The sequence below is a fragment of the Ylistrum balloti genome, unplaced genomic scaffold (assembly GCF_031769215.1).
Source record: "Ylistrum balloti isolate Yb309-2 unplaced genomic scaffold, AGI_CSIRO_Ybal_v1 Utg370974, whole genome shotgun sequence".
In the NCBI taxonomy this organism is placed as follows: Eukaryota; Metazoa; Mollusca; class Bivalvia; order Pectinida; family Pectinidae; genus Ylistrum; species Ylistrum balloti.
In genome coordinates this window covers 303,123-325,090 of record NW_026782546.1, presented here as the reverse complement: position 1 = coordinate 325,090, position 21,968 = coordinate 303,123, and the positions used below count along the sequence as shown (strand labels likewise).

Below are 21,968 nucleotides of genomic sequence, written 5' to 3'. Positions count from 1 at the left end.
ATCTCAAATAAGATTTTCTGAAAGCAAAACATTTTAAAAAAATCAAAATGAACTAATTCAAGTCATTAAATATAGTCTTGACCTTTGCTTTATTGCAAAGAGACTATGCACACAAGACATATACATAAAATAAAATGAGACCTTAACAGTCATCTGGTAACATTTATAAACAGCATGAAATGACATCAGCATCATAAGAAAATGTGTATGTTTGGAGCAATTATTTTGAACACTAAGATATATTAGGTTACATTTAGAGACAACAACAAGCATTAATACATTATCATCAAAATACTTTTCTACTGTGACAAAGATAATGATGAACTTTACTCTATAGCATGACTCTTCTGATTGACTGATCATATTTCATAGGTGATGTGTGATGCACAAGCCTATAAGCCATGTTAGGATATAAATATTGATTGCTACATTAAAACCACCAACACAAACTAATTTGAAGTAAAGGCATGTGTCAATCCTATTTTTCAGTGTAAGATTTCAGCAGGTCAAATGGTTCTGATGAATTGTAAAGGTCTTTCATGGTTTACATAAATTCCCTTCTAAACAACTCTTACGCTCTATGGTATTCAATTCATAGGGACACAGTTCCCGATGCTTGAGCATTAATAAATAATAATTTTCATGACTTGTGCTTTGTACCAAACTTACCTGTCTAATGTATTTATACAACTTAGACATTGTATCTTTTTACATTGTACCAATAATAAACTTTCAATAACCTTGACATTTAATGAGGACCTTTGTTATCCTTGACAATGATAACTATAAGTTCTACATGATATATAAACATTGAGAAAAACCCATAACCAAAATCCAGATTGAAGCATTCAGTACAAACAAACAGAAACAATGGCTCAGAGTTTGTTAACTAGCTTGAGCTTACATTTGAACCTTTTCCAATACTACTGATGATACAGAATAATTTCTTGTTAAGGACCAAAATAATGGAAAAATTATACTGGTTTCATCATGCAATAAAGAAAGGGAAGTATATTGATGTATAGTACTACTAATTCATATATCTCAAACAGTGTATATTAGTAAAAGGTCACAAACATAGATACAGCATGCCTATCAAGTTATCTCCCTTTATCACAGCTAAATCTATTGATGCATTCAGGATGATAAGTGAAGTGGGCCCTAACATAGTGTAATCTAACTTATATCTTTAACCTTATAATTATACTACAATGACCTGTCACTATTCCCATAAAATATTCATCTGGAGGAGTGTTTTATGGGAGATGAACATTTTTATTAAGTTTGACACCCACTTCATTGTAAAGAGGAGATAACTGTAATATAGACTGTATAGTGACCTTGAGATGACTCACCCGCTGTACCATCCTAGTGACATTGACTGAATTAGACCTGATCGGTCACAAACAGATATTAACACAGTGATAGTAATATGAATGATGATAAAAGTAGCAAAGCAAAGTATGATGAAATATCACAATGTGAAAATAGAAAATCAAGAAAATCAATCAGGCTTTTTAGAATTATATGAATTGTTCAATATTGAAGACATATGTAACGAAGGAGTACACTTACAGAGACAAACAAGAATATTGTTGCACCAGGTTATAGTAATATATGATTATCTCTAAATTTTCCTTTTGAACATTCAAAGAAGATGTCTAAATTGTATATTTTGTATCAACTGCACTATTAATCAAGTGGTTACTTGAAATGATAATCAGATCTGAGAGGTTATTTGATATATATTTCTAAACATTTTAAAGATATATAGTGAAGACAAAAATGATAAATTCTTTAATATTCAAGTTCATGCATACATAATAGTAACATGACAACATTGTCTAAGTACGAAATAAACTGGTACATGCAAACAGCAGAAACATGGTTATAGACTCTGGTATATATGCTCTCATCTTAATATTTATAAATGAGTAAAAGCTAGTTCTGGATGACTAAAGAGAAAGTTATTTTGTTTCAAATTATATAAATACAGAGGTTTACATCAGATGATTGTGAGTACATATATATTTAATCTATATGTCACATTTTACATGCTATATATATATATAACAAAAGTTGGTGTCCAGTTTGTTACTTTGTTTGTTTCTTAAAGCCTGAAACACGTGGAACAAACATGTCTAGAGTAGTAGAACTCATGAGTGTGTATTTATGTGTTACAAGCTACAGGTGACTTGTACAGTTTTGACAAGATAAAAAAAAGTGAATAATCTTTAAATCACAAAATACAAATAACCTACCAGATATAATTAATATTATACATGTACCTGAATATCAAATATACTCCTACATACATGTATCATATACATCCACTGTTGCAAGGATTCAATTTAAATAAGAAACTACTGTTGAAGATATCCAGGATCACATAGCTTTTTCGATACTGAACATGCTTCAAAAAACCACATAAACGCAGATAGCTACCCACAATCAGCAAATAGGCCCTCCTTGATGAAGCGTTCTTTAGCTCTACCCACAGACTATTTTACTATTTACTGTTCTATGTGGACATTTGTATTCGTAGGAGTGGAAGGTACAGTAAAATTTGTTATACTTTCTCTGTGTATTTCAATATTTCAGCCAAATTTTGACCTTGGAATGGTTACACTATAGATGGCATCACAGAAGTCACAGTTTGGTTTAGTGCTCGTGTGCAACAAAGTTTTGATGAGTTTGACGTCAACTGTTCGCTGGTCATGGATGAAAATGCAACTGAATTTACCATGTTATTATTACATTTGTAACAGTCTTTGGATTATGTATTATGGAAATCTGACCAAAAATGAAGAAATTCACTCCACATCAAACACACCCATGCATTTATTTTAATAGATGGGTATAGGAACATATTGAAACGAACCTTACAATAGAGTGATGCAAAGGGAGGTAACAATGCAACAAGTGGCATTATATCAAAGTTGTACTTTTGAATCTTTGAATCTCCAGCCTCTTTTTCAACAAATGTCCTTCACAGAAACTTACTGGCAGCAACAGATTAAGCAACATGTATAGGGTTCCAGGTCATACCAGCTAGTGTAACACCACACAGCAATGGCACAGTTAACACTGCTATAAACACCACAAGAACAAAGACAAGAAAACGATCAAAGGGAGGATAGGAGACAACCAAAATCAAAGGAGATCCACTGTTTTACAAGCATTGCAGAAACACCAAAATTATTATTCTTACCTCTTTCTCTGATATTACATTTCTGTACTATGTCCCATTTTTAAAGTTTGCTCTGCGTGTCTTTAAAAGCAAGTGATAAACATGGAAAATATCTGTGTGACAGACAGAGGAAATCTCAGTACAAAGAAAACAATAAGCAGAGGATTGGAACATGAAAATTGGGATCAGCTAACCACATCTAGAAGCCGCAACAAAATAATGTTTTTACTTTGTGTCCTCTTCGTCAGTTTCGTAGTCCTCTGCTGGATGTGAACCCCCTTGTCCATTGGACATCTTTGGAGGTGGAGGGGGCATTGAAGTAGGTGGTCCTGGCCGGCTGTCATCTTGGAATGATGAAGACACAGGTGGTGGAGGGGGAGGAGGATTACTCGATGATTGACGGTTTCCATAACCAGAAGTGGTCGCCACATTCTGAGAGAGAACAGATGAATTTGAGGATGGTAGAGGAGGAGGGGGTGGGGGAGGGGGTGGAGCAGGAGAGACATCTGCCTTGTTAAGGCGACGAAGACTGGCAGCACGGCTCAAAGCAGATGGCAACAAGGTATTACTACCAGCTAAAACAAAAGGGTCATGTGAGGCTGTGGATTGAGTTGGTGCAGGTGAGATTGTGGATGCAGAGGTAATGGTAGGCATGGCTATTGGGGGTGGAGGAGGAGGGAGAGGGGGTGAAGGGAGGGAGGAGTAGAGTACTTGTCCTGGACTATGATAGGCACTGGCAGTCACTACAGGAACTGTGGGCCGCAACTATAAACAGAAAACACATCTGTCTGGAAAACTGTTTGAAATTCTGGCAATGTATTTTTTTCATGACTCCATTCTAGCTTTATAAACACAGCGTTTCACTTCATAATTAGACTCAACAAATAGACTTTGTGTAATGATACTTTAGCATTGAACCATTGTCCATTAGTTCTATGTTGCACCAAGGTTCAATACTTGCATGGTATTCTAATAAATGAAGCTCTAGAAGTCTTCTTGTATATCTACAATGATTCTTTTCACCTTAACTTTGTTAGAAACAAAAGGAAACATTTCTAACTACCTAATTAGATAATGAGTGAAATATCATTGTGAACAACATTGTATATAGCTACATAGGACTTTACACATCAGATTAAAACTTGACCACATCAAAGTTACTCACAACATATTCATCCAACAATCATATTCTATTCAGACCACATTAGCAGCAAGTCAATCCCAGGTGACGAGTTTGAATTCTTTGACTGAATATTGCTCACATTCAGGTCCATGCATGGATACACATGTATATGTTAATCATAAGCAGAACCTGTGCTTCTTAACTGCGAAACTTCAAACACACTTGAATCACTTGCAAATACAAACTGTGTACTGGCCATAGGTTTTGTCTGCATTCTTTGAATTTGTGACAATACCAACAGGCAGGAATACGGACATAAACATATTTTGTCTGCTTGCTTCCATAAAAGGAAAAATACTAAATGTAGACATTTCAATGTAGTGAGATATTTCTGAACATTCATTAGCTTAATTGCGACATACCGCATGTGTACAATGAAGCACCAGAATGACATAGCTTTGACTGTAACAAATGGCTACATCGGTGACTTGAAATGAAATGCTGAAATACTTGAAAATTATCCCACCTCCACTACAAAATAATGCCATTTAATTATTTCATAAATGTAAACAAACAAAAAATAAAACATGCAAGAAGGGTGAAAGTTTAGTAATTAATCATGTTTTACCTCTAATTAATCCAGTTTTCTTTTATTTGAACAGAGAATGTGCGAACAAATCAGAATTGACCAACAATTCATGCAGCATTCCATGGTGTCGGTGGATACAGTTAACATGCTCTATATCAAGGGATGTAATTTCAATCTACCTGTGCATCATGGTGTAAGAAATCATAAGAGTTATCAGGAAAGAACCTGCGCTCGTGTGCAGAGGAGTGCCGAGGGAGGGAATAGGACCCTAGCATGTTGGCAGAATTGCTGCTGTTCCAGTCACCAGCAGCATAAGAAGCATACGAACGGGACTGAAAAATCAAAACTTGTTAATGAGGCTGCTTCCTCTCTGTACTTTTTGTACCAATTTCACATGACGGAATTATTTGATGGAGAAGTAAGTCAAATATTTACTCTGGATGGTAAAATTTATTTATAAATTCATATGTAATCTTCAGCATCTGAAAATATGGTAGTAGACAACTTCCAGATGAAATAGATAATATCGATTAAATTATCTTTTTTTTCTTTTGTATTTTATGAAGAAAGTTTCATAACAGTTTTTGTTATTTCTGACTAATCTGATAATAGAAAATAACCATAGAGAATTGACTTTTTCTGGACAGGAATCAATCTGCTGGTCAAACATAGTATTAGCTTTCCTATCAATTCTTGATCAGACCAAGAATGTATAAAGGATTCCATACATGAAAAATTTTGCATTCTAAATCTTAACAGATCACCTGTAACTATATTAATGTATAAGATGGCGACAGAATTGAAGTATAGATGATACCGGTGATGAGGTGACAGGTCTAACAAAGTGTGAGCTGGAGGTGATTATATACCTACTATATTCTATATATTGCTATACTAATGGTGAGATAGCTCTTCAACAATAGGCTGAAATCAATGTGAATAAACATAATAACAAAAACATGATGAAGTGATCATCATGTGATTGTGCATCAATCCAAATTAAATAAATATTACAGATTTTATATCAAACTGAAATATTGCAGATATCAATAACACAATGTGTATCAAATTATTGATGCAAAATTATAAAGATACCAACTGAACTGTTGAATGAAATTATTGGTATTACATAGAAGGCAACATGTGTAAAATAACATAGAACTTGATTAATATTCAATATTCTGATATTTATTATAGGTATGTTTTTGAAAAACACTTGCCTGAGAAAGCCATCAGTCATAATAGTGAAATTGAAAAAAAGTTGAATTTAAGAAAATATTTCAAGAGGTTGCAATAACTGGCAGTAAGTACAATTGATGAAATGTGTAGTAATATATTTTTAGCGGGTAGCTTGTTTTATTAATTTTGAAACAAGTTAAATAATTACCAAACATATCTGATGATTAAAACAAGTTCTAGCAGCATCAAAAAACCATAAGGCGCAATTACATCATTAGGTGCATTCCTGCCCCTAATTCATTTTAAAAGGTGGGTCCAACACCTGTAGCACCTACTGATAGATTTAAAACCCAAAACAAAAAGTATTTACACATACAAAGGTAAAAGGTTATGTTACCTGAGTTGGATTGTTAACAAGTCTTAGTCCAGAACCCTCGTAAACAGACTTTGGACGTCGCGCAGCTCCAGGAATATCTCCATCAACTAGAAAGCTTCCACCATCGGAAAGTGATCTTGTGTCTAGATCACCCATGCTCTTTACACGATGACCCATTCTGAAAAAGTAAATTGAAAATAACCTATTTATACCTAATTAGGCAAATATAACACTAGTTTGAAGTTCCAAAGCAATTGGATGAATTTCTGTTCTTGCTAAGCATCTCTGATCCTATCCATAGAGTTTCAGAAAAAAGGCATTTGTAAAGTCACAAAAATCATGTTTTTTATAAATACTTTGATGCTACTGATGTACTGATGATGCTATAAATAGCCATTTTTTTTATTTTGTCTATAAGCTGACAGGAAATGTCAACTAGACAAGATTAAAATGGTAATAGTGTATTTTCCCTCTTTTGTTACATAAACACACTGTATTGCAGATTGACCAGGACTGAGTGGCAATATTAGCAGTAATTCCTAATAATCAAGGTATACATACTGTTCTCTGCCTTGCATGTCTATCATTGGCTCTGTAAAGGACAGGGGAAACCAGCCATACCTGTAGTAATGAGGGACAAGCACACACATCAAGCAGTTACTTAAATGAAGAGCTGTAAAACCATATGTTCTGTACAGTTTTCTGGTTTTCCTTCCAAGAATTTAATTTTAACCAAAGAAGTTTTGTTTTCTACAAATCAGAAATTTCATGTAAAAAATCTTAACAAAATGAACTTATATTTGGACAAGTGTCGGCAAATTTTCACCTGAAAGGTGTAATTTGCCCCTTTTATATCTTTTTGTAACAGAATGACCACTGACCTGCCACTGCGGTTATTTAGTCCATAATGCCATCCATCGGAAGGCTCGCCTATAAGGTTGATGACATCGCCCTCTGTGAAGCTGAGCTTACTCTCTCCCTCAGCAGCATGTGTATAGATTGCTCTCACCTGGGACTGGCCCGGGGGAGGGGGAGGAGGTACACTGATACCCCGTGATGGGGGCATGGTTCTTGTTGCTGTAATACAGAAAGATTCTGTTAGATTCACTTGAATCAACATGCCAGTTTTCCTTTTGTTTGCATTTCTAAAAAGGATTTATTTTTGTCTAAATCTGATTTTCTCAGACAAAAGTCATATGAAATTGGGCCTTGGTCCCTCCCAGCATCTTTACACTTTAAATTGTTTCAACACTATATAACTTCATATGGATGCAGGTGTTCTTGCTACACTAAAAACGCAGTAGTTTTTACAGATAAATTAGGATTAAGAAAATTACTTTAGTCTGTGGCACACAGCATTAAGGATTAACTGAGAGTGCTGCGTAGCGATTTTGTATAATACTGTGTTTCAAGAATGTGTACCATATGAAAAATCTCCGTTGTAGTCCATTGGTGTTCGAGGCCCATCATGGTAGCTCCTGGATCTCCTATAGGGTGTACCTACAGATCGAGTCTCATCAGGTACATACCCATTACTGACACGGTATATAGATCCATTTGCATGCTCAAACTCCTCATCCTACAATCAAAAAATAATAATTACCATATCATCTCAAGTAAAAAGTCAAGGTGTACCAAATGCATAAAATCTGATTAAAGAAAAGCTTTATGCATAACACAAGACAATGATATAGCAACTAGTGGCATTTCTTTAGGAAGTGTTTGGATAGAAAAATTCACCTTCTATATCAAGAATAAGAACTGACATATATGTATTATGAGCAATCTTGTCAGCCCCGGGGGTTAAGGACTGAGCACTGACATACCCTCTGTATCATGAGTAACCTGTAAGCCCCCTGGGTTAATGACTGACTAATGACATACCCTCTGTATCATAAGTAACCTGTAAGCCCTATGGGTTAAGGACAGACTAATGACATACCCTCTGTATCATGAGTAACCTGTAAGCCCCCTGGGTTAAGGACTGACTAATGACATACCCTCTGTATCATAAGTAACCTGTCAGCCCCCTGGGTTAAGGACAGACTAATGACATACCCTCTGTATCATGAGTAACCTGTAAGCCCCCTGGGTTAAGGACTGACTAATGACATACTCTCTGTATCATGAGTAACCTGTCAGCCTCAGGGTTAATGACTGACTAATGACATACCCTCTGTATCATGACTAGTACTGTCAGCTCCAGGGGTAAGGACTGAGCACTGACATACCCTCTGTATCATGAGTAACCTGTAAGCCCCGGGGGTTAAGGACAAAGTAATGACATACCCTCTGTATCATGAGTAACCTGTCAGCCCCCTGGATTAAGGACTGACTAATGACTTACCCTCTGTATCATGAGTAACCTGTCAGCCCCGGGGATTAAGGACTGACTAATGACATACCCTCTATATCATAAGTAACCTGTCAGCCCCAGGGGTTAAGGACAGACTAATGACATACCCTCTGTATCATGAGTAACCTGTAAGCCCCCTGGGTTAAGGACTGACTAACGACATACTCTCTGTATCATGAGTAACCTGTCAGCATCAGGGTTAATGACTGACTAATGACATACCCTCTGTATCATAAGTAACCTGTCAGCCTCAGGGTTAATGACAGACTAATGACATACCCTCTGTATCATGACTAGTACTGTCAGCTCCAGGGGTAAGGACTGAGCACTGACATACCCTCTGTATCATAAGTAACCTGTAAGCCCCCTGGGTTAAGGACAGACTAATGACATACCCTCTGTATCATAAGTAACCTGTCAGCCTCAGGGTTAATGACTGTGTAATGACATACCCTCTGTACCATAAGTAACCTGTCAGCCCCAGGGGTTAAGGACAGACTAATGACAAACCCTCTGTATCATAAGTAACCTGTCAGCCCCGGGGGTTAAGGACAGACTAATGACATACCCTCTGTAGCATGAGTAACCTGTAAGCCCCAGGGGTTAAGGACAGACTAATGACATACCCTCTGTAGCATGAGTAACCTGTAAGCCCCCTGGGTTAAGGACAGACTAATGACATACCCTCTGTATCATAAGTAACCTGTCAGCCCCGGGGGTTAAGGACTGACTAATGACATACCCTCTGTATCATAAGTAACCTGTCAGCCCCAGGGGTTAAGGACAGACTAATGACATACCCTCTGTATCATGAGTAACCTGTAAGCCCCAGGGGTTAAGGACTGAGTAATGACATACCCTCTGTATCATGAGTAACCTGTCAGCCCCCTGGATTAAGGACTGACTAATGACTTACCCTCTGTATCATGAGTAACCTGTCAGCCCCGGGGATTAAGGACTGACTAATGACATACCCTCTGTATCATGAGTAACCTGTCAGCCTAAGGGTTAATGACTGACTAATGACATACCCTCTATATCATAAGTAACCTGTCAGCCCCAGGGGTTAAGGACAGACTAATGACATACCCTCTGTATCATGAGTAACCTGTAAGCCCCCTGGGTTAAGGACTGACCAATGACATACCCTCTGTATCATGAGTAACCTGTCAGCCTCCGCGGGTAAGATGTGAGGCTTGGCTGATAGGTGTCGCCAGCTTGGCAATCCCATAGACAGCATCTCTGTTGCCTACAACACATTATAAGGACTTTATTAAACATAATAATTAACCAAATATTGTTTCAAAATGGCTATTTCCTTCTCAAAAATTATTTATAATTATTATTTCCACTACATATTGTATTCTTTCATCCAGATTCAATGCTGTTACATACTTGCGGACATACATGAATCTTACACTTGGCCAGAGGTCAAATAAATATAACCTTTGACCTACCTGTCTGTGATGTGCTGCATTCATGCTTGCTATACTGGAGAGTCGCTCTAACAAGAAACAATGACATTTCCTTTCCTCGAGTAAAGCCTGCAGGTACAATATATTCATCAGTGACAAAACTTGAAGAAAATGATATTATGTAAGAAACATTTTATCTTTTCTTAATGCAGAGTTATCTACCAGTTATCTGTAAATACATTATATTGATTGTTATGTCATTTGTTTGCCTCAGAAAATACATGTTAAATGTTCAGTACACTACCAAGCCTTGTACTGATATCAAGTGTATCGATTTTGAAAACTCAGATATATGACGGACTAAAATGTCATTTAATAACAGCAATGAGAGAATTATTGCTTTGACAGATCAGAAACTTGAAGTACAGTAAATTAGAAAGAAATATTTAAAATCTTTAAATAAATTATCCAAACTCTGAAAGTACAGGAAGTTGGAAATGAAACTTGTTGTTTTAAAACAACATTCAGTATGTTTCAATCATTAATGCATATCCAATATCTATAGTTAATGGAACTAAGTAAGCAATATGTGTGTACTTACGAGCTTCAAACCTTGCACGCGGAATTCATCCAGTTTTTCCTGACATTTACTCAATGTTTTTACATACTGGGGAAAAAAAATGTTGCTTAAGAGTTAACACAAAACTTTTCCTAGATTTAGAATTTTAAATACAAATCATTTCCTTGACTAAAGATTCAATGTTCACTAACTAGGTACTGTTGCACTGAGGTGAAATTACAAGAATATCTACAAATATTTTGGATATTCAGCAACTTTGATTACATGCAAGTTACTCAAACCAGTTTTTCCATTATTTTATTTGATACCTGAAACACATTTAAGACAAAGGTAATGAAGGTTTTCTGAGATTAACCAATAAGAAATACTGACAAACCATATGAGGATGTTAGTGAATTTTCTGTGATAACAGGAGTAACCAAAATTTAAACCTTAAGTATATATGTATTATTCAACCAAAGCATTAAGTTACATTACTCATCCTAAACCTGAAGTACATCAAAGATCCTAAAAATGACGAACATTACACATCCTAAACCTGAAGTACATCAGTGATCCTAAACGCGAAGAACATTACTCATCCTAAACATGAAGTACATCAGTGATCCTAAACACAAAGAACATTAATCATCCTAAACCTGAAATACATCAGTGATCCTAAACGCGAAGAATATTACTCATCCTTAAAACCTGAAGTACATCAGTGATCCTAAACACAAAGAACATTACTCATCCTAAACCTGAAGTACATCAGTGATCCTAAACATGAAGAACATTACTCATCCTAAACCTGAAGTACATCAGTGATCCTAAACACAAAGAACATTACTCATCCTAAACCTGAAGTACATCAGTGATCCTAAACACGAAGAACATTACTCATCCTAAACCTGAAGTACATCAGTGATCCTAAACGCAAAGAACATTACTCATCCTAAACATGAAGTATATTACTTGTTCTCAGCATGAAGAGCTTTACCCACCCTAAGTATTACATATATAGTTCATCCTAAACATGAATTACAATACTCCTCCTAAACATGAAGCACAATATTCCTCGTAAACATGAAGCACAATATTCATCGTAAACATGAAGTACAATACTCCTCCTAAACATGAAGCACAATATTCCTCGTAAACATGAAGCACAATATTCATCGTAAACATGAAGTACAATATTCCTCGTAAACATGAAGTACAATATTCCTCCTAAACATGAAGTACAATATTCCTCGTAAACATGAAGTACAATATTCCTCCTAAACATGAAGCACAATATTCCTCGTAAACATGAAGCACAATATTCATCGTAAACATGAAGTACAATATTCCTCGTAAACATGAAGCACAATATTCATCGTAAACATGAAGTACAATATTCCTCGTAAACATGAAGTACAATATTCCTCCTAAACATGAAGTACAATATTCCTCGTAAACATGAAGTACAATACTCCCTCCTAAACATGAAGTACAATATTCCTCGTAAACATGAAGTACAATATTCCTCCTAAACATGAAGTACAATATTCCTCGTAAACATGAAGTACAATATTCCTCGTAAACATGAAGGACAATATTCCTCGTAACCATGAAGGACAATATTCCCTCCTAAACATGAAGGACAATATTCTTCCTAAACATGAAGTGCAATATTCCTCGTAAACATGAAGTACAATATTCCTCGTAAACATGAAGGACAATATTCCCTCCTAAACATGAAGTACAATATTCTCTCCTAAACATGAAGTACAATATTCCCTCCTAAACATGAAGTACAATACTTTTCCTAAACATGAAGCATGATTTTTAAACCTGAAGTACATTACATATCCTTTCTACAAAGCTCATACTTAGCATGTAAAACAATGATTCCTCGACCCAAACATATGGAATTTCATCAAAAGTACTGTTTAGTTTCTTACACAAGTGCACTAAATACAATGTAGAACTTTATCAATTACCCTTGTTTCATCCTCATGGAAGTTTGTATTTTAGAGCAATGTAAAAACATTTACACAATACACAGGCACACATTTCATTGTTGATTCAGAGCTTTTATCACTCTTTATCTCATTATAAAAACATTAAGTAGTACATTCTGAAAATCAGCCATAAAACAATTGGGCTCCAATAGGGACATCATAATTAAACTTTAATATATAACTAAACAACATACCTGTCCTTCCTTTTGTTCATCATACACAAGTTTATTCTTAGTTTTCTTTCTGAACTTCCTAAGGGAGTCGTGAGCTTTGGCATAGGGCACCAGGACAGTTTTGTGACCATGGTTGTACTTTTTATGTTGGACCTGTCATGAAAATATATGACATAAAGACTTATGAACTGAAATTTATATCTTCTGCAAAGAATCATATTTACATAATATAACTGATTATACTGGACTGAAATCAGTCTGTGCAGGGTTAAATTGATCGCCCTATCAACACCCATGGTCATTTTGAAGCAGGGTCTCCTTATAGTAAAGAGTGTTTCAAAGCTGGTGGCTACCTCACTGACCACAGAGAGGGCCAATCACATGACATTAGGAACAAGTGAGAACGAGTTTTGATACACCGATCATTGAGTATCAATGAATACAAGGTGTTATGAAATTTGTTCTTGAAAAAACCCATAAATTTTGATACGGTGATATTAATGAAATGTTACATGTTACAATAATAAGGGTCATAACTGAATATAAATAGGCACAACACCTAATTCAAGATGTTCCAGACTGCTTTCCTAACATACAGAGGTATAAAGAGATTGGTGAACTTAAGTAAAAAAGAAAAGAAGTTATGGCCCAGACAAAACATTAATGTCAGAAGTCAGAAGATGACATCCGATCAAATGTCCTGTCAAAGCCAACATATCTAAAGCAGACAAATGCAATCAATATGTTTATATACAATGTATTCCCATGACACAAATTTTATTCTGATTCTTGCATTTGTATTCTGTTACCTGAAACTCTATCTATCTTCAAGTATTGTTCAAATCAACCATTATGCAGGTTAAATGCACTGTAAATCTATCAAATGGTTATTGGACCAGGCTCGAGATTCAGGTTCATAAAATCTATCTGATGAATTGTAATGTATAAAACATTAACAGCTGAAACTTAGTGATGTGAATATAATAATTTAAAGATATATTTTGTATTGACTGTATTATCTATATTTTTAGAAGATATTCAGTTGTTACCTGGTAACACAGGTGAGAAATGATATGATGATCAATATAATCTGTTGATCAAAGGTGGGAGGTGATATCAGGTACTCTATCTATAGTCAACAAAATCAATTACAGGTTTCACAAATCAAGTATTAGATGGGGAAGGGGAGTTGATCATTGTTTGGTGTGTATTCTTCGTCTAACCAGGTAACACCAATAAATGTCGGAAAATGAAAGAATGTTTGGGCCACCCAACAATATGATGTGGCTCAGTCAGTGTAGTGTTTCAATACAAACACACCAAGAATTAACACTCAAATACAAACACACCAAGACTCAACACTCCAATAAAAAAACACCAAGAATTAATACTCAAATACAAACACACCAAGACTTAACACTCTGATACAAACACACCAAGAATTAACACTCTGATACAAACACACCAAGAATGAACACTCTGATACAAACACACCAAGACTCAACACTCTGATACAAACACACCAAGACTCAACACTCTGATACAAACACACCAAGACTCAACACTCTTATACAAACACACCAAGACTCAACACTCTGATACAAACACACCAAGACTTAACACTCAACACTCTGATACAAACACACCAAGACTCAACACTCTGATACAAACACACCAAGACTCAACACTCTGATACAAACACACCAAGACTAAACACTCTGATACAAACACACCAAGACTCAACACTCTGATACAAACACACCAAGACTCAACACTCTGATACAAACACACCAAGACTCAAAACTCTGATACAAACACACCAAGACTCAACACTCTGATACAAACACACCAAGACTCAACACTCTGATACAAACACACCAAGACTCAACACTCTGATACAAACACACCAAGAATGAACACTCTGATACAAACACACCAAGACTCAATACTCCAATACAAACACACCAAGACTCAACACTCTGATACAAACACACCAAGACTCAACACTCTGATACACTCATGATACTCTGATACAAACACACCAAGACTCAACACTCTGATACAAACACACCAAGACTCAACACTCTGATACAACACACACAAACACACCAAGACTCAACACTCTGATACAAACACACCAAGACTCAACACTCTGATACAAACACACCAAGACTCAACACTCTGATACAAACACACCAAGACTCAACACTCTGATACAAACACACCAAGACTCAACACTCTGATACAAACACACCAAGACTCAACACTCTGATACAAACACACCAAGACTCAACACTCTGATACAAACACACCAAGACTCAACACTCTGATACAAACACACCAAGACTCAACACTCTGAACAAACACACCAAGACAAACACTCTCACCAAGACTGATACAAACACACCAAGACTCAACACTCTGATAAAACACACCAAGACTCAACACTCTGATACAAAGACACCAAGACTCAACACTCTGATACAAACACACCAAGACTCAACAAACACACCAAGACTCAACACTCTGATACAAACACACCAAGACTCAACACTCTGATACAAACACACCAAGACTCAACACTCTGATACAAACACACCAAGACTCAACACTCTGATACAAACACACCAAGACTCAACACTCTGATACAAACACACCAAGACTCAACACTCTGATACAAACACACCAAGACTAACACTCTGAACAAACACACCAAGACAACACTCTGAACAAACACACCAAGACTCAACACTCTGATACAAACACACCAAGACTCAACACTCTGATACAAACACACCAAGACTCAACACTCTGATACAAACACACCAAGACTCAACACTCTGATACAAACACACCAAGACTCAACACTCTGATACAAACACACCAAGACTCAACACTCTGATACAAACACACCAAGACTCAACACTCTGATACAAACACACCAAGACACTCTGATACAAACACACCAAGATTAACACTCAATACAAACACACCAAGACTCAACTGATACAAACACACCAAGACTCAACACTCTGATACAAACACACCAAGACTCAACACTCTGATACAAACACACCAAGACTCAACACTCTGATACAAACACACCAAGACTCAAGACTCTGATACAAACACACCAAGACTCAACACTCTGATACAAACACACCAAGACTCAACACTCTGATACAAACACACCAAGACTCAACACTCTGATACAAACACACCAAGACTCAACACTCTGATACAAACACACCAAGACTCAACACTCTGATACAAACACACCAAGACTCAACACTCTGATACAAACACACCAAGACTCAACACTCTGATACAAACACACCAAGACTCAACACTCTGATACAAACACACCAAGACTCAACACTCAACACTCTGATACAAACACACCAAGACTCAATAATCCAATACAAACACACCAAGATTCAACACTCTGATACAAACACACCAAGACTAACAAACACACACCAAGAACACTCCAATACAAACAAGAATTAACAGAATTAACACACCAAGATACAAACACACCAAGATTCACACCAAGATTCAACAGTCTCTCAATACAAACACACCAAGACTTAACACTCCAATACAAACACACTAAGATTCAACACTCTGATACAAACACACCAAGACTCAACACTCTGATACAAACACACCAAGGATAAACAATCTGATACAAACACACCAAGGATAAACAATCTGATAAAAAGAACAAGAAGGTAAAACATTCCAACTTAACCAGCAAAAAGCACAGTTGCTATGGGCGAATCAGTTGATTCAAAGTTATGTTAGTTTTATATTTCATTTCATTTTATTCTCCACTTTGAAATGCTAAATTGTGTGACAAATGTTCAACCATTTGCATAACAAGTCTCTATATAAACAGACCTTATGATAACAGTGTGAGGACATGAACCTTATGATAACAGTGTGAGGACATGAACCTTATGATAACAGTGTGAGACATGAACCTTATGATAACAGTGTGAGGACATGAACCTTATGATAACAGTGTGAGGACATGAACCTTATGATAACAGTGTGAGGATATGAACCTTATGGTAACAGTGTGAGGACATGAACCTTATGATAACAGTGTGAGGACATGAACCTTATGATAACAGTGTGAGGACATGAACCTTATGATAACAGTGTGAGGACATGAACCTCTCGTTACTTACAGATGATCTTCGGAATTCATTTTCCAGTTTCTGCTCCAAGGGTAAAATAAGCTCAGAAAATAAAGCCTTTGTCTGAAATAGATAAAGGTCATAATATCTACCTGAATTCATCAAATGATACGATCATTTCCTCATCAATATCATACACTCTGTAGCCAGGTAATAGGGCACTTATCTTTCTATTCATTCAAATCATGGCATCAAACAATTCATGGGCATTTTAACTTTTCAATTTAGATACATAGTTTAGAAGCTTATTCCTTTACCAAAAACTGTTTGATGTTACAATAACATGCTTTACATAAGGAAATGCTCTCCGAAAAGACAGAAAAGTTGTATTAGTTTTATCATCATTGAAAGTCTCCAGATAAGAAAATGAGACAATTTATGATGGGTTTGAATTTCGTGAGATTTTATTTTGAAATTTGTGTTCCTGGTCTATCCACCAAATTTTAACAAATGATAACATAGTTTATAGACCTTATAGCACTGATTTAGACTCAGCTCTTGAACGTTGACAGTGGTTGATGTGCCAGTAACATATGGTTCAGTTCAGGAAGGTTACCACCAACTTCTATTTCGTGAAAGAGACATCAATTCTGCATATGTTTCTAGATGACTATCCTGTTTTTATTCATCTCCTGAGATATTGTTGTGATGTATAATGTTTTGTCACTGAGTAACGACACGTTTTGATAATACTCTAACAATAGAAAAACTTCAAATGTGTAAGATTAACTTGTTCACAACCAGATTCAATTTATTATGATATGATACACATTACCAATACATATTTGTGTTATCTGTCTTGTGAACTGATGGTCCTGAACATTTTGAACAGTTTCAGGGATGAAATAAAATCGCAAACAACATACATTTCGAAAATAAAATTAATATAATAAACCAAAGTCTGTTTCATATTTCTGTTAAGATATTCCAGGTATTCTTTAAGCTGGTGGAATAATGATGTAACTTTGAACCACTAAAATAAAACATCTTAACCCAATGTGTTTTAATTTTGTCACAATATAGGGCAACACAAAAACCTTACAGATCAATTTACAGCTTACAATACTCAAACTTCTTTAGAAAATTATGTGTCATAAACGTGGCCAATTTAATCTTTTATCATCATGTTTTGCCTTTCTGATTTGGAAATCTAATTTGATACAGGATAAAAGGCATCAATTTCAGCTCTAATGGCAAAATATGAAACTGAAGGAAGAAGTACATTACAATAATATCAAGCTTATACATATACATCATTTTATCAGGAATAAATAGTCCTATCATTAGGGGGGAATTAACATGATTTAAGCCTAAAGTACATTGCTTTGTGTTCTGAGGAGGAAGATATAAAAAAGTTAAAGCTTGGAATATAAAGCACCATCCAGAGAATTGTATGTGTTTTATGATGGAGACGGATTTTACACTGATTTATCACATTAAGTGTATTTACTTGGTTAGCAATCTGTCTAAGGTAAACAGACGCGAGTGTCCATTACATAAATCTGCTAGGTAAATACAGGTAAATTGTACTCCGCTGCTTTCTGGTTGGTGACCACAATACATTTTATTCCATTTTAAGTAATTTGCCAGTAAATATTCCTAACATAATTGCTGACAGCGTAAAGCACCTGGGAAAGAATTTAGTCTCAAAATTGTTATTTACTTGGCACAGAAATCTAGCCATGATTATAAAGATCACTTAGGCTTGTTTGTTCAAGTCATCAAATTCCTTTATCTTTTTCATCAGTAGTTAGAAAAGATTGTTCCATACTAACTTTTGGTGAATGGATCAATAATACATAGAATGTCTTTTCTCAAAGTTATTTTGATTCAGGTCTGATATTTTGATTAAAAAAGTCTTGTAACCACTTGAAGCTAAACATAAAGGGAGGACATTAATTAGTTCACAATCAATATTTCATCCACAGTCATGTAAATGTTGGTAGAGAGCTAAAGTATCCTCTACTTCTGTTGTGATCAGGCAATTTGCCAGTACAACCTGCTTAATGTAGAGAGACATACAGTTTACCTAATATCATTATAATACTGTATAATGACATTGGGCAAATCTGCCATGATGTGAATATTATTCTCATCACATTTTCAAAATTTGAAAGAATTTAGGTTTTGTAAGTTACGATATTTTTGAAAATTTCAACATTTTTTAATGACTCATGAGGCAGGGGTTGAAATACTGGTGAAGAAACATTCAGAAGCACTTCCGATTTGTTCTGCATAATATTCAGCACTGAAGGTATGTAAACCTGCTGAATCCAAGCAATTTACCATCACACACGTGGTGAATAAGTCTACCATTTTAAAGAACCTGGTATACTGACAGTGATTTGCCAACTTGTGTAAAATTAAGTATACTGGTCAGAATATCTAATTCAGTCAGCTTTTTCATCTCAAAAATGAAGATCGAAAGAATCTCAGGTAAATGTGTAATTCACCTGAGCAATTTTCATCAATTACAGTTTAAAACTTCCTCACAAGATTTGATCACCAAATTAATTTTCATACACATTAAATTTGAAGTGTGATATTTTTGACATTTGATATTACTTTAACTTGCAAGTTGAGCAACTACTATAGGTGACAGTGTTAAAGCTGGCATAAATTACTCCAGGAACTACTCCAATATTGAAAGGTTGAACACCTTGTTTGTAAACAGTGGGGAATGTATTCTGGTTTGCACTATGAGGATTTTATAACCTCACAATATCTATACATGACAAATACACCTAATAAACAACATTGGAAGGACCTGCCTTCACTCACAGCTGTTTAATGTAGTCAGTATACAGTATTTATGTAAGTAAGGGGGATATTTAACAAATACTGAAATCACCTGGAATCAACTCCATGTTAATAACCATCAATAACTTCAGGTAACAATAAGCTTTAAGGTCACCCTATTTAGCAGGTAATCAGCCAATGCCTGGAAATTGGCCCATCCACACACAACTTGCAGTTTCAGAAAAAATGCCAATAACTACTATGTCATCATCCTGTAATAAGGTCAACCCCTACATCAGACAGGTATTGTGAGTCAACTTACTGAAGGATAACTAACGTAACCTTAACCTGTTACTATAGAAACAATTAAAATTTTTCAGCCAATAGATGTCAAGGTGTGTCATTCGCATAGACAATGTTCACTATTTCAGAGAAAAATGCCCCATTCCCCCTCCCAACTTCACATCCCACCTATAATACTGCCATATTATTAAAGATTGATGTAGTTTGCCTTTGAGTTAGAATGCCACCCCCCCCCCCCCCCCCCCCCCCCCCCTGGTCTTATCGCAGAATAAATACAATTGTTGTACCTTAAGTAGTTCAAATCTGTGGGGAAGGAAGGAGACAATGGGAATGAAAACTTCCTCTGTCATTTTCTCTGAATTATTAACATTGCATGCAGAATTTCTGTTCAAGTATCTTCAAGATAGTTTGGAAGCACACTTACACTTTCTTCTATTCTGGCTTGAATATCTCTCTGTGCCTCTGCTATCTGGAATATGGCTTCACCTACAAAATGTTAGAGATAGGTTTGTGAAACTGATCAAAGATCTTATAATATTGTCAGAAGATACATAAGGTATTTTCTGATTACTTGACCACATTATGTTGTTGATACTGTTCAACCATCCCCCCTTACACATGAAATCTTATAGAAAACACTTTACACATGAAGACACTAAAAAAAATTTTCATATGAGTCATAAGATGGGCATAAATAAATTCTTGCAGTTGTTTCAAATGTTTGTCTACTTCACTAACATCCAATGTATGTTGATTTTTGGCAAGTAAGAAATTGATGGCCTAAAAATGGTAAGGGAAAAACCAAACCTATTTAGCTTTCTAAAAATATCTTAAAAGCTGCAGTAAAAGTGTAAAGCTTTGATTTTTTTCTGTGTGCAACAGTAAATATACAATATCTACAATGTTTATTCACAAATGTAAGACAGAGTGATGACTTAATTCTTCTTCACATCAAAACAATTCAAGTTTTTTAAAAATAGATTTTAAAAACATCAACATGTTTAATCATTCAACTAATAAATGATAAATTTGGCTAATATTACAATGGAATGCAACATGTAAATCAACAATAATTGCTGCTGGTGTACATTTTTGAGGTCATGGTAGTGACCCTGATTTCATTTGCATAATGTGTCAGTGTCAGCAAGGGTCATGATACACAGGCCACAAATTATATGTCTTGCTTTTGCAACTAACCAATATGTTCTAAACAATAACAAATATTTCACCTTCAATCTGTTTATACCATATGTGTCATGTACCCTTAAAAAGAACCATTTTCACAAACATGGATATTTCATATTTGAAAAATATTTCCAAATGGTCTTGCTTTCATATACACTTGAAATATCTATATAAAAACATTAATATGACTATTTTGTCATTGTTGAAGTCATGATAGAGAGAACTTATTGCCATCTACTTTTAGTGTATATTGATGTGCATGACTATTTGTTTATAATGTATACTGTAACCAAGTAATTGTTGACATTCTGTGATAGGTTTGTATATTAATACTAATGCAATAGAGAGCTGACCTTTACCAGACAGGGTGGATACTATCATAAGGAAATACGGCCTGTATGGTTTGTTGTGTACATGGTTACCATCTTCTAATCTACAATCACGCCACACCTGTACATCAGAATAATTCTACCTGTTACCTACCCACGTAAACGTGATGGTGTAGGAACTGCCAACTTGGCAATACACTGATCTTATCACTTAAGTATTTGGGAAGGTATGGAAAAGCAC

The 21,968-nt window shown here is 35.5% G+C and overlaps 1 protein-coding gene across 1 annotated transcript in view; it reads right to left on the bottom strand.

The window, feature by feature from the left end:
* Positions 1 to 1,296: 1,296 nt before the first annotated feature.
* Positions 1,297 to 21,968, bottom strand: part of LOC132559839 (brain-specific angiogenesis inhibitor 1-associated protein 2-like) — a 44,658-nt gene continuing 23,986 nt past the window's right edge. The window contains 13 exon segments of the mRNA XM_060224468.1: positions 1,297 to 1,350; positions 1,353 to 1,392; positions 3,420 to 3,622; positions 6,479 to 6,635; positions 7,019 to 7,078; positions 7,339 to 7,534; positions 7,880 to 8,036; positions 9,961 to 10,062; positions 10,271 to 10,357; positions 10,830 to 10,895; positions 12,988 to 13,119; positions 17,163 to 17,234; positions 20,638 to 20,699. Coding sequence (XP_060080451.1) covers positions 1,297 to 1,350; positions 1,353 to 1,392; positions 3,420 to 3,622; positions 6,479 to 6,635; positions 7,019 to 7,078; positions 7,339 to 7,534; positions 7,880 to 8,036; positions 9,961 to 10,062; positions 10,271 to 10,357; positions 10,830 to 10,895; positions 12,988 to 13,119; positions 17,163 to 17,234; positions 20,638 to 20,699 — 1,388 coding nt within the window.